The sequence below is a fragment of the Cynocephalus volans genome, chromosome X (genome assembly GCF_027409185.1).
Source record: "Cynocephalus volans isolate mCynVol1 chromosome X, mCynVol1.pri, whole genome shotgun sequence".
In the NCBI taxonomy this organism is placed as follows: Eukaryota; Metazoa; Chordata; class Mammalia; order Dermoptera; family Cynocephalidae; genus Cynocephalus; species Cynocephalus volans.
This window is the reverse complement of record NC_084478.1, coordinates 29188207-29202149: the sequence shown is the minus strand read 5'-3', so window position 1 is coordinate 29202149 and position 13943 is coordinate 29188207. Positions and strand designations below refer to the sequence as shown.

General features: G+C 38.1%; 1 protein-coding gene across 1 annotated transcript; it reads left to right on the top strand.

Moving 5' to 3' along the window:
- Positions 1-1170: 1170 nt before the first annotated feature.
- Positions 1171-3009, top strand: LOC134367835 (probable ATP-dependent RNA helicase DDX53; the record flags this gene model as incomplete). Its single annotated transcript, XM_063084524.1, has 1 exon — positions 1171-3009. A coding segment is annotated over exon 1 (1839 nt), but the record flags the coding sequence as incomplete, so codon positions are not given.
- Positions 3010-13943: the final 10934 nt, after the last annotated feature.

Sequence of the window (13943 nt, the reverse complement as noted above, 5' to 3'; positions counted from 1 at the left end):
GATGATGTGGATCTGGGAAACTATGTCATAGCAAGAAATGTTGAAGAAACTCAAATGTTACCCTGATGAACAAACATCCTAACGGGATTTGACAGTGGTCCTTACATACACAGGGATACAAGGAGAATGAAATCTATTCTGTGTAACTTCAGAAGTCAGAAGAAGGATCTAAGGAAGCAAGTGGAAGCACATCATCTCTGTGACCATTAAACAGCCTCACAAAAGAATGAACATCCTTGAAATGAAGTGAGCTTCCTGCCTCTGGGATTGTTCAAATAGAAGCTGGATGCCCAGCTGTCCAGATTGCTGCCAGGTTGTCTTCTGCATTATACCTGATAAATGACTTCTACAGAACCTTCTAGTGCTAAGATCTCAGAATATATGAAACCACAGGGAAAGGGAAAAAATTAAGAGGCACCGAGAAGAATGACAAACCGCTGAAAACACCCCCAAAGGTCCCTCAGGCCGCACTCTGCCTCTCTTCTAACCATCATCCCTGTGATAATATCTGGAAACTGCCTGGACAAGTGCTGGGGTTTAGCTGAAGAATCAGAGGCAAAATGCCATCCCTGAGTATGTACCTGAGAGACCATTGATGGTATAATTTAATTTACACTAGAGGGCAGGGGAGTGATGAATTCCTCTAGACCAAGTATTGTTGATACTCCAAAAGAAATTTACCAAAACAAATAAACACATAAACACACAAGTATACAAACAAATAAGTTAATTTTTTAGAACTCTATTTTTTTCTCCTATGGAAATAATGGGCCTATAAAAAGTTCAATGTGTACAAATTTAAGGCCTGCTTCAAGGTTGCCCCCAAGCTGAGCCAGAACTATCATGACGAGAGTGAGAGTGAGCTGGACACTCAGGTCACAAAAGTTAGGAAGGCGCTCTCTCAGGGTCCTGTAATTGCTGGCAGGGTCAGCCCCTGAGAGGGAGTGCCTCTTTAAATGTACGTCACAGCCACCTGCTTACATCACACTAGTCCCGGCCCCGTGATTGGTCAGGCATTCAACGCCCCTCCCCTCTGCAGCCTCAAACACTGGTTGCTTAGGTAACAGCCGCTTCAAAGCCTGCAGAGTGGGAGGCTGCAGACCAGACCTTCTCGCATCTCCTGACCGTATGTAGGCCAGAAGCTGGCACCGACACTACCTCTACCCTACAATGTCCCGGGTCCCGGACTGGAAGAGGGCAGAGCGTAGTCCAGGAGCTCCTGGGGCCAGCTGCGATGACAGAGGTGGCAGAGGCAGCAGTTGGAATGGCCCCTCAGGCGGTTTGGGTCCTAGAGCCGCAGGCTCCCATGAACCACCACTCTGCTTTAGACTGGAGAACCACCTGGTTGGCTCAGTCATTGGTCGTGGTGGGTCAAAAATAAAAGACCTACAGCGTTCGACAAACACTAAAATACAGATAAAAAAGGGGGATTGCGAAGCAGTAGTGAAAATTTTTGGCAGCAAAGATATGAAAGCAAAGGCCAAGGCAGCTATAGATACTCTTATTAAAAGACAAGAAAGGTACCGTTCAGAATCGGATGTGGATAATGCTGCGTCCCAACCTCCTGTTGGGAGAGACGTAAGCACAGTTAACGTTGTCAGAGAAGCTCCGCCATTGATGGATTTGGATCGTATTAAGGCAGAAGCCGTGGCGTGGGAAAAAAGAAAGTGGGCAGATTTACCACCAATTAAGAAAGACTTTTACACAGAATCCAAAGCTACAAGCTCCATGTCTAAAGAACAGGTAGACAAGTGGAGGAAAGAAAATTACAACGTAATGTGTGATGACTTGAAAGATGATGAGAAGCGTCCCATCCCTAATCCAGCTTGTGAATTTGAGGACGCTTTCCGTCCGTACACAGAACTTATGAAAAGCATAACAAGGGCGGGTTTTCAAAAACCAACACCAATTCAGGCACAGGCATGGCCCATTGCCTTAAAAGGAGTAGATCTTATAGGAGTTGCCCAAACTGGCACAGGCAAAACATTGTCCTACTTAATGCCTGGGTTTATTCATCTTGATGGTCAACCGATATCTAGAGAACAAAGGAATGGACCTGGCATGCTAGTCCTCACTCCCACCAGAGAATTAGCTCTTCAGGTGGAAGCTGAATGTTCTAAATATTCATATAAAGGTCTGAAAAGTATTTGTATACATGGTGGTAGAAATAGAGAAGGACAAATTCAAGGCATTACCAAAAGTGTAGATATCATTATTGCAACTCCTGGAAGACTGAATGACCTGCAAATGAATAAGTTTGTTGACCTACGAAGCATAACCTACTTGGTCTTAGATGAGGCAGATAAAATGCTACATCTGGGGCTTGAGCACCAGATTAAGAAAATTTTGTTAGATGTGCGCCCAGATCGGCAGACTGTTATGACAAGTGCAACTTGGCCAGATTCTGTCCGTAGACTTGCACAGTCTTATTTGAAAGAGCCTATGATTGTTTATGTTGGCACTCTGGATCTAGTTGCTGTAAACACAGTGAAGCAAAATATAATCGTTACCACAGAAGCAGAAAAACGAGCTCTTATCCAAGAATTCCTAGAGAATATGTCACCAAAAGACAAAGTCATAGTGTTTGTCAACCGAAAACTTGCTGTTGATGACTTATCAAGTGATTTTGGTATCCAAGGCCTCCCTGTGCAATCACTACATGGTGACAGAGAGCTATGTGATCGAGAGGAAGCATTAGAAGACTTTAAAAGTGGAAAAGTGAAGATATTGATTACAACTGATTTAGTATCCCGAGGACTTGATGTTAACGATATCACACACGTATATAATTATGATTTCCCACAAAACATTGAAGAATATATCCACAGAGTAGGACGTACTGGACGAGCAGGAAAGACTGGAACGTCAATTTCCCTTATCACTCAAGATAATTCAAAGATTGCCAATGAATTGATTCAAATTCTGAAAAGAGCAAATCAGAGTGTCCCAGAAGATCTTGTAGCGATGGCCAAGCGATACAACTTCCATAAACAAAAAAAGGGGACACAGAAAAAAGACCAGGAAAATCTTGAGGAAAACCCAAGAAGAATTATGTTTACATTGAAAAGTTGTACCAGCTACGGGAAGATTTAAGGCATGTTGAACATACACAGTATTCAAGATACATAAGAAAGTTATTGGAAACATACTGGCAGTTTGAAGACATAACTGATTCTTAAATAACTCTAAGCTTTCAATACTGTGTATGTTCTTTAATAAAAAAATGTTTTTAAAATGAGAGCATGAGATACTTTGTGGGGAAAAATTGAATGCTATGTATTGGTAAAATCTTGTTTCTTTAATAGTCTGCCATGTCGATCTGTCTTAAAGACTTGGGAGAAGGCAGTGATGGTGCTTTTCTTGCTTTATAATAGTTGCGCTGAATTGCAGCATACATCGCTTTCATTAAGCTTATTCCAGTCAAAATATTCTCTCCCCAGCACCCCCAATGGTTGGTGCCACAGTAATCCCTAAACATATCTCCACTGTCATTCCTGAATTATTTTTTAGTTCATTAGAAAATAAGTGCTAAATCTTCTAGAAGATTCTACAGTTCTATATTATCTGATAGATGTAACCAAGAGAACACGTGTCTGACTGTCTGGGAATCATATCCTTACGTGAATTCTGTCACTAACCCCTGATTAGAAATTCCAGGGAGGTCACTTGTCTTCTCTAGGTCTCAATTTCTCCACTCATAAAATGGGATGGTTAGATTAAAAAAATTGGGGGTCTCCTTCACCTCTAAAATTTTGTGATATTATAAGTAAAATCGTGTACCCCAACTTTGTATTAACACCTTATAATCTAATCTAGGGAAAATTGCACCCTTGTGTAATAAATTGAACAAAGAAACCCTTTTTAAAGATCAGAAATACTTTCTGCATGTTTAGTAACTTTGTAATGTGACTGGCAGGTTTCTTTTTATTCTTTGCTTTTCTTTTCATCATATTTTGTTTTTAATTTTTGATTCAATTTGTCTTGAAAAGGTCAAAACCACATATACACACACACCAGAGGAAAAATTGAGTGTGAAAGAGAAATATATCATCTACTGGGGAAAATATAAAAAAATCAGATGACACTCTTGCCATAGGAACCCATTTTAGTAAAACTCTAATTTTGTTTATAATTCCATCTCTTATGCCTTACTTAGAAGCAACATACATCTCACAATTGCAAACAATATCGCCACAATGATGCAAAATAAATTCCAAAATTCAGTTTTCATGGAAACGTTGGAATTAGTTAAGACTTAACATTTCTGGCAAAATAAAGAGAAAAATGAATGCAACTGTCTTTTCCCACAGCTTGCTTGCCTTAGTTGTGAACACAAATAAGTCAGAAATTAAGAGGAAAAAAGAGTTAAACACTCTAGGCATAGGTATTTGAGGTTTAAAGTCTGCTTTTAAAGGTTTTATATATAGGCTCAATATCTCCTGATAAAATTAATAGCAATGGTTAACACATTTGAATGACATATACCAGGTGCTTAATCTCATAATTTCTAATATTCATAAGTAACCTACTCAATCATGTCTAAATAACAACAACAACAAAAACTATCACTCAGTGTCTGTGAGTAAGAAAAGTGTGCATTTCTTCTATAAGAAAAGGCTGAAAAGAAGAGCCAGTGTATGGAGAAAGGTAAGTAGAGACAGAAGAACGGTTCTTAACCAGGGGTACTTTGCTACCCAGGAGACCTTTGACAATATCTGAAGACAGTAATGGTTGCTACAACTTTGGGCGGGGGGTGAGGAACTACTGGCATCTAGTGGGTAGAAGTTGCTAAACACCCTGCAATCTATGGACAGTCCCACACAACAAAGAATTATCTGGCCTAAAACAATAGTGCTGAGATGGAGAATCCTTGAGAGACCATAAGAAAAACAAAACAACCAGTTGCATAGTAACCAAGAAGGGGCTCCTTTGGGAACACAGGGGCCTGTTTAGAATAGGGAATGCACAAAGGGCAAAAGCCTTAAGTGCACAGAATGGGAACATTATGTGCTGAAAACAGCACATGCTGGAAACAGCAAAGATGTCCTGATTCATTAGTAGGAAACACTGAGATCATTTTCTGTCCTGTTCACACACTCCTTTCTGTACTTCTTTTAATACTATATTCAGCTTGTTACATGGCCAAGGTCTGGATACTACCACAGAAGATGAGACATGACCGAGCTCAGGGCTGCACCAGCTTTCTCCTTTCTTGCAGGAGTTAGCTTGGTGTAGTCCCTCTGGGCCTCTCATAGCTTTCAAATATTTGGGCTTTGAGTAATCCTTGCATCTCCATCACTGAAAGGATAGTGATAGACTCCAAAGGGAAAAAAAAAATAGAGGGTTTCTAAGCTATATCTTATGGATTGTATAGAATAAAGCCCTACAAATTTCCTATCTTTGGTATAGTTGTATCAGCGGTCCTCCACCAGAGACAATTTTGTCAATGTCTAGATACAGATTTGGTTGTCACAACTTGGGGTGGTGGTGGTAGCATTGGCATCTCCTGGGTACCACTAAACACCCCACAATGCATAGGAGAGGCTCCCCACAACAGAGAATTATCTGGCCCAAATGTCAGTAGTGCCGTGGTTGAGACACTGTGCAATAAATTCAGCAAAAAGAAACAAGCAACAACAGCAAATCAAACCTAGTTGTAGAGATACTGTATTAGTCTGTTTCTGTTGCTTATAACAAAATATACGGAACTGGGTATTTTATAAAGAAATTGAAATTTATTGCTGACAGTTTCTGAGGCTGGGAAGTCCAAAGTCCAAGGAACATATCTGGTGGTGGTGACAGTGACCCTTCTCATTGCAAGAAGCAGAGAGAGCAGAGATGAACCTCCTCAATCTCCTTTTAAAGCCCTTCAAACCATGCCCCTGACCACAATTATTAATCCATTCACTACAGCATGGTCCTGCAATCTAATCACCTCTTCAAGGCTCCATCTTTAAGTTACCATAATAGGATTTCCCACCCTCTTAACACCATCACAGGGGTGGGGGGATTCAAGGTTTGGGGGGTACAATCAATCCAAGGCAAAACCACGAAGGCACTTCAGGGAGGAAAACAAAAAGAGATTATATATTGTGCACTGTGTAATATAAACCCCCCTGTAAACTTTCCTGTCTTTGTTGCAATCTGTGTTTCTGAACTGGAGTTGATTTTGTCCCCAGTTTGACATTTGGCAATGTCTGGAGACCGTTTTAGTTGTCCCTATCAGGGAGCAGAATTGCTACTGGCATCCAGCAGGCAGAAGTCAGCGATAAACACCCTATAATGCACCAGATAGCACCCTATGACAACTGATCTTTTGGTCTGAAATGTATGGTGTTGAGGTCAAGAAACTGGTTTACTTTGACCAATAAAGTTCTTGTGTGAGCAAATTGTTTCTCAGAAAGTCAAAGAAACACTGAGTTCTGCATCCAAATTGGAAGGGCTTGAAAACAAGGCACTGAACATGCACTGGCACAGGAGTGAAAGTATGAGGATTCAGCTGCCCTCAGAGATTTTCCTATAAGATTCTTAGCATAGTGACTCACATTCAGTAGGTATTCCACAAATGTTAGATCCCTTTCACCCTCACTCTCCCATCACCCATTATACACTGCTTGTTCAGTATTCTGGGCGCTGCTCAGGCTATTCGCCCCGGTCTGGAATGTCCCTTTTCTTTCCTCTCTGCCAAGCCAAATCATAGTCATCATTCTGGGTCCAGCCAAAGTGCCACATTTTCCCTAAGTTCCTGTCTGCTCTCCTTCATTTCAAAACTTCTGTAGCTCTACTTATCTAACAATAATGTTGACATTTATACTATACTAGTTTGCATTCCGACAGAGACAACTTTGAAAAATTCAAATGAATTAAGAGGAATTGCACAATCAGGTATTTAAATACATTATAAAAGTACAATACTTAAAACATTTTTATCCCATGTGATTGACAAACTGTGAGAGAGAACTGTCCAGAGATAAATCTGTATATAAATAAGGTATGTAATAAAGGTGAAATTTTAAATCAGAAAAGAAAGGAAAGTCTATTCTAAACTAACTAAATAAAATAAATAAATGAAAGTTATGTGATACATGCCAGAACAATTGATTAACAAAATTCTCCTACCATTAAAAAGTAATCCACACTAGATTCTTGCTCTTTATAAAAGAGAAAAGAACTTGAAGCTTACATAGGAAAATAATTTCTGATATCAAAATGGAAAATAATTTTTAAACATAAAAGCAAACACAGAAAATTAATAGGTTTGACAACATAAAAATGAAAATCTTCTTAATGTCAAAAGTACCATCAAAGACACAGGAAACACCAGAATAATAATTTTAAATATATAACACAATCATAGTTATTTATATTTAACATACAGAGCTTTTTACAAAGAAAAAAAAGATGAATCCCAAAGTAGAAATTTGGACAGAAATGTAAAAGACAATTCACCAGAAAAGTGAAGAGTAATTGTGTTAAAAAGTGCTTGACTTCTTTAGAGTGAAAGGAATAAAAATTAAACCAATGACATAACTTTTTCTCTGGAAAATTGGGCTAAGATTAGGAAAAAATAAAAAAAAAACCCTGAAAATACCTAATGCTATAAAACATGCAGGGAAATAAACACCAGTAAATTACAATTTGGCATAATTATATTCCTTGGAAAGATAGTTGAAATTATGGATAAAATCTGTATATGTTTAATAGACTTTGCCCCAGTAATGTTACTTCTAGACATTTACCTTAATAAGATAATCACATATATACCAATATTTATGTACAAGGCTTAAAGTGTTAATTTAAGTAAGTTTTTAAAAACCCCGAGGTCCAATGATAGGGCACTAGTTAAATGAATTGCAGCATATCTATTCCTGATTTGGAAGAATAGAAATCATTTTCTTAAAGAATGTTTAAGGAGTGGAGACCCGTGTGGCACTGGGGCTCACTCTTAGGCCCCAGAGGGAAGTGCCAACAGCTGCAGCAGCCTCTGAGGTGAGCTCAGACCTGCATGGCACCAGGGCTCAGTCCTAGGCCCCAGAGGGAAGCGCCCATAGGCCCAGCAAGTGCAGAGGTGAGCCGAGATCCATGTGGTACTGGGAGCTCAGTCTATGGCCACAGATTCTATAACAGGAGTCAAGGTGATGTTATATAGCAACTGCCGCACCTACTGTCACTGCAAGGACAGTTCACCACCACAGTACCAGCCAGGGCCACTCTAAAGGCAACCTGCTGCTCACTTGACTACATAGATATAAGAAGGGTCACTAGTAGAGCCTGAAAATAGAGGAAGAAGTCTTTATCCTCATAGATAACCCCAGAGTAGTAGAAGAAGCAAGTCCTCTACCAGATGACCAAACATCAATGAAAAAATACTAGAACTACAAAAAAACAAGAAGATATGACACCACCAAAGGAATACAGTAATGCTCAAATTTCAGACCCCATAGAACATGGAATCCTTGAAATGTCTGAAAAGGAATTCTGAGCAATGATCTGAAGAAAAATCAAAGAGGTAAAAGAAGACTCAATTAGAGAACACAATGAAACAAGAAAAAATGTCCAGAACACGAAGGAGGAAATTTACAAAGAGATTGATACCTTAAAAAAAGAGTGTAGCAGAACTCCTAGAAATGAAAGACTCAGTCAATAAAATAAAAAACGTAACAGAGAGGTGAGCAGCAGGCTAGAGCAAGCAGAAGAAAGAATTTCAGATATCGAAGGTGGTCTTTCTGAAATAACCCAGGCAGACCAAAAAAAAAAAAAGGGGGGGGGAGGGGAAAGAATTTAAAATATGAAAAAAAATTAAGAGAGATAGCAGACAAACTCAAGTGCTCTAGCATCCAAATTGTGGGTATTTCAGAAGGGCTGGAGAAAGGAAAAGATATTGAAAACTTCAATAACAGAAAACTTCCCAGGTGTAGGGGGAGATGCAGACCTTCAGATCCAGGAAGCTCAAAGGTTGCCAAACAGATTCAATCCAAAATGATCCTCTCTGAGAAACATTATCGTCAAATTTGCAAAGCTCAAAGACAAAGAGAGAATTCTAAAAGCAGCAAGAGAAAAATGACAAGTCACCTATAAGGGAACCCCTGTCAGACTAACAGCAGACTTCTCAACTGAAACCCTACAGGCCAGAAGAAAGTGGAATTATATATTCAAAATACTGAAAGAAAAAAATTGCCAGCCAAGAATTCTTTACCCAGCAAGGCACTCCTTAAGAAATGAGGGAGAAATAGTGCATTTCTCAGAGAAACAAAAATTCTGGGAGTTCACTACTGCACGACTAGGCCTGTAAGAATTTCTCAAGGGAGTCCTGCATCTGGAATCCGAAGAACAATATTCACTATCATGAATATACAAGAAAGAGAAAAACCTGATGTTAAAACAAAAATGCCAGTGAGAAAGAGAAAGAAGCTAAATCATGCCACCTCAAATTTCCAGCTAACACTGAAGAAGAAAAATAAAAGGGGAAGTAATGATCAAAAGATATTTGAATCATCTAAACAAAAAGCAACTAAATGACAGGAATTAAACAATACTTGTCAATAACTACCCTAAATGTGAATGCATTAAACTTCCCATCAAAAGACACAGACTGATTGATTGGATTAAAAAGCTAGACCCAAGTATACGCAGTCTTCAAGAGACCCACCTCATCTGTAGACGCACACAGAGACTAAAGGTGAAGGGATGGAAAAGGATATAACATGCAAATTGAAACCATAAATGAGCAGGAATAGCTATTCTTATATTGGATAAAATAGACTTTAAACCAAAAAACATAAAAAGAGACAAAGAAGGCCACTGTATAATGATAAAAGGATCTATCCAGCTAGAAGACATAACAAGCATAAATATGTATGCACTGAATATGGGAGCACTCAGATGCATAAAGCAAACACTCTTAGACCTAAAGAAAGAAATAGGACCTAATACATTAATAGTGGGTGACCTGAACACCCCTCTCCCAGTATTGGACAGATCTTCCAGGCAACAAATCAACAAAGAGACACCGAATTTAAACTACACCTTAAACCAACCAGACCTGTCAGATATATACAGAACTTTTCACCCAACAACCAAAGAATATACTTTCTTCTCATCAGCACATGGAACATTCTCCAGGATAGACCACATATTAGGCCACAAATCTAGTCTCAGCAAATTTAAATAAATTGAAACATCCCAAGTATCTTTTCAGACCATAACAGACTAAAACTGGAAATTAATAACAAGCAAGACTCTGGAAACTATATAAATAGATGGAAACTAAACAATAGGCTCCTGAATGACCTATGGATCCAAGAAGAAATCAAACAGGAAATCAAAAAATTTCTTGAAACTGATGAAAATAAAGACACATCATACCAAAACCTGTGGGATACTACAAAAGCAATACTCAGAGGGAAATTTATTGCAATAAATGCTTACATCAAAAGAATGTAAAGACTTCAAATAAATGACCTAACCCTATACCTCAAAGAAAGAAAAACAGCAACAATCTAATCCTAAAGGTAGTAGACAGAGAGAAATAATTAAGTTCAGAGCAGTACTAAATGAAATAGAGACCCAAACAGCAATGGAAAAGATCAACAAAACAAAAAGTTTATTTTTTCAGAAGATAAATAAAATAGACAAACCATTAGCTAGGTTAACAAAATAAATAAATAAATAAATAAATAAATAAATAAAAGAAGAGAGAAGACCCAAATAACAAAAATTAGAAATGAAAAGGGGGACATTACAACCAATAGCACAGGAATATGAAGAATCATTAGAGAATATTATAAACAACTGTATGACAACAAAAATGAAAACCTGGAAAATATGGATAAGTTTCTGGACACATACAAACTACCCAGACCAAATCAAGAAGATATAGAAAACCTGAACAGACCGACAACAAACAACGAGATTGAAGAGGTAATCAACAATATTCCAACAGAGAAAGGCCTCCAGGTCTGGGTGGCTTTACAGCTGAATTAATACCAATTCTCCTAAAACTATTCCAAAAAACTGAAACAGAAGCCACTCTCCCAAACTCATTCGATGAGGCCAACATAACTTTGATACCAAAACCAGATAAAGAAACCAAAAAAAGAAAATAACAGGCCAATATCTTTGAGGAACATAGACGCAAAATTCCTCAATAAAATATTAGCAATCAGAATACAGAAACACACTAAAAAAATTAAAAACCATGATCAAATAGGATTCATCCCAGGGATGCAAGGATGGTTCAACATATGAAAGTCAACACACTCAACAAACATCATGTTTGATGTTGATACATCACATCAGCAAACTCAAGGATAAAAACCATATGATTATCTCAATAGATGCTGAAAAAACATTTGACAAAACTCAATATGCCTTCGTGAGAAAGACTCTCGACCAATTAGGTATAGAAGGAAAGTATCTCAACACAATAAAAGCCATCTATGACAAGCCCACTGCCAGTATCATTCTGAATGGGGAAAAACTGAAGGCTTTTTAGTTAAGAACAGGAACAAGACAAGGATACCCACTCATACCACCTCTGGTACTAGCCAGAGCAATCGGGCAAGAGAAAGAAATAAAGGGCATCCAGATTGGAAAAGATGAAGTCAAACTGTCCCTATTTGCAGATGACACGATCCCATATATAGAAACATCTAAAGACTCTATCAAAAAGCTCCTAGAGCTGGTTAATAATTTCAGTAATGTTGCAGGATACAAAATAAATCCCTCAAATCAGTTGCATTTATATTCTCCAATAATGAACTAACAGAAAGAGAAATCAAGAAAGTAAGCCAAATTTCAATTGTCACAAAAAAATAAAATACCTAGGAACCAATTTAACCAAGGAGGTGAAAGATCTCTACAATGAGAACTACAAGCCACTACTGAAAGGAATTAAAGAAGACACAAAAAGATGGAAAGATATTCCATGCTCCTGGATTGGAAGAATTAACATTGTAAAAAGGTCTATATTACCCAGAGCAATCTACAGATTCAATGCAACCCCCATCAAAATACCAATGACATTCTTCACAGAAATGGAAAAACAATCTTAACATTCATATGGAATCACAAAAGACCCTGAATAGCCAAAGCAATCCTGAGCAAATAAATAAATAATTAATTAATTAAAGCTGGAGACATAATACTACCTGACTTCAAATTATACTACAAAGCTATAGTAACCAAAACAGCAAGTACTAGCATAAAAAAATAGACAGGCAGACCAGTGGAGTAGAATAGAGAACCCAGAAATCACCCCTCAGGCTTACAGCCATCTGATATTTGACAAGGACAACAAAAACCTACATTGAGGAAAAGACTGCCTCTTCAATAAGTGGTGCTGGGAAAATTGGATATCCACATGCAGAAGAATAAAACCAGACATGCGTCTCTTACCATATATTAAAACAACTCAAAATGGATTAAAGACTTAAGTATAAGACCTGAAACTGTAAAAATACTAAGGGAAAATATTGGTGAATCACTTCAGCAATTCTTTCTGGGCACAGGCTTTATGAACATGAGCATGAAAGCACAAGCAGCCAAGGAAAAAGTAAACAAATGGGACTATATCAAACTAAAAAGCTTCTGCACAGCAAAGGAAACAATCAACAGAGTGAAACAATGACCTACAGATTGGGAGAAAATTTTTGCTAACTATGCATCTGACAAGGGATTAATTTCCATGATATACAAGGAACTCAAGCAATTACACAGCAAAGAACCAAATAACCCAATTAAAAAATGGGTGAAGGAACTGAATATACATTCTTCAAAGGAAGACATACAAAAGGTCAACAGGTACATGAGAAAATGCTCAACATCACTAGTCATCAGGGAAATGCAAATTAAAACCGCATTGCAGTACCACCTCACTCCAGTTAAACTGGCTATAGCCAAAAAGATGGAGAATAACAAATGCCCATGAGGATGTGGAGAGAAGGGAACACTCCACACTGTTGGTGGGACTGTAAATTAGTACAACCACTATGGAAAACAGCATCGAGCTTTCTCGACAACTACAGATTGATCTTCCATATGATCCAGCAATCCCACTTCTGGGTATATACCAGAGGAATGGAAATCATCATGTCGAAGAGATACCTGCACGCCCATGTTCATTGCAGCTCTGTTCACAATAGCCAAGATATGGAACCAACCTAAATGTACATTGATGGATAATTGGATAAGGAAAATGTGGTATATATATACTATAGAATAACACTCTGCCATAAAAGAATGAAATCCTTCCATTTGCAACAACACAGATGAGCTTGGAGAAATATGTTGAGTGAAATAAGCAAAGCACAGAGGGATAAATACCACATGTACTCACTCATAAGTGGTTGCTAAGAGAGAAAGAAGGAACCAAAGAAAGATCACAGTGGTGTGTTGGACTTGCAGAGGGAGAGAACGTACCTAGGGATACAAAGTGGAGTGGAGGAAAGGGAGTTGGGTAGTGAAGTCGGGGATAATTGGGTGGGGGACATTGGGTATAATCGCAATTTGTACTAATGGGCATGCTGCCAGTATGGATCTAGCCATTACATTTTGGGCACGAGTAGTGACAGTCAGCTTTGTATCTCATGAATATTCATAATCAATGAAAAATGTACTGTGCAACCACAACAAAAGAAAAGCAAAAAGAATGTTTAATAGCATAAGGGAAAACAGATTATAAAATGACCTTGATTATTTTTAGAAAATTACATTGGCTTCAGTACTATGTTGAATAGGAGTGGTAAGAATGGAAATCCTTGTCTTGTTCCTGTTCTTAAAGGAAAAGCTTTCTGCATTTCCAGATTCATGATGACATTGGCACTAGGTTTGTCATATATGACTTTTATTGTGTTGAGATACTTTATTTCTTACCTAATTTGTTGAAAGCCTTTATTATGAAGGGATGTTGAATTTTGTGAAATGCTTTTTCTGCATCTGTTGAG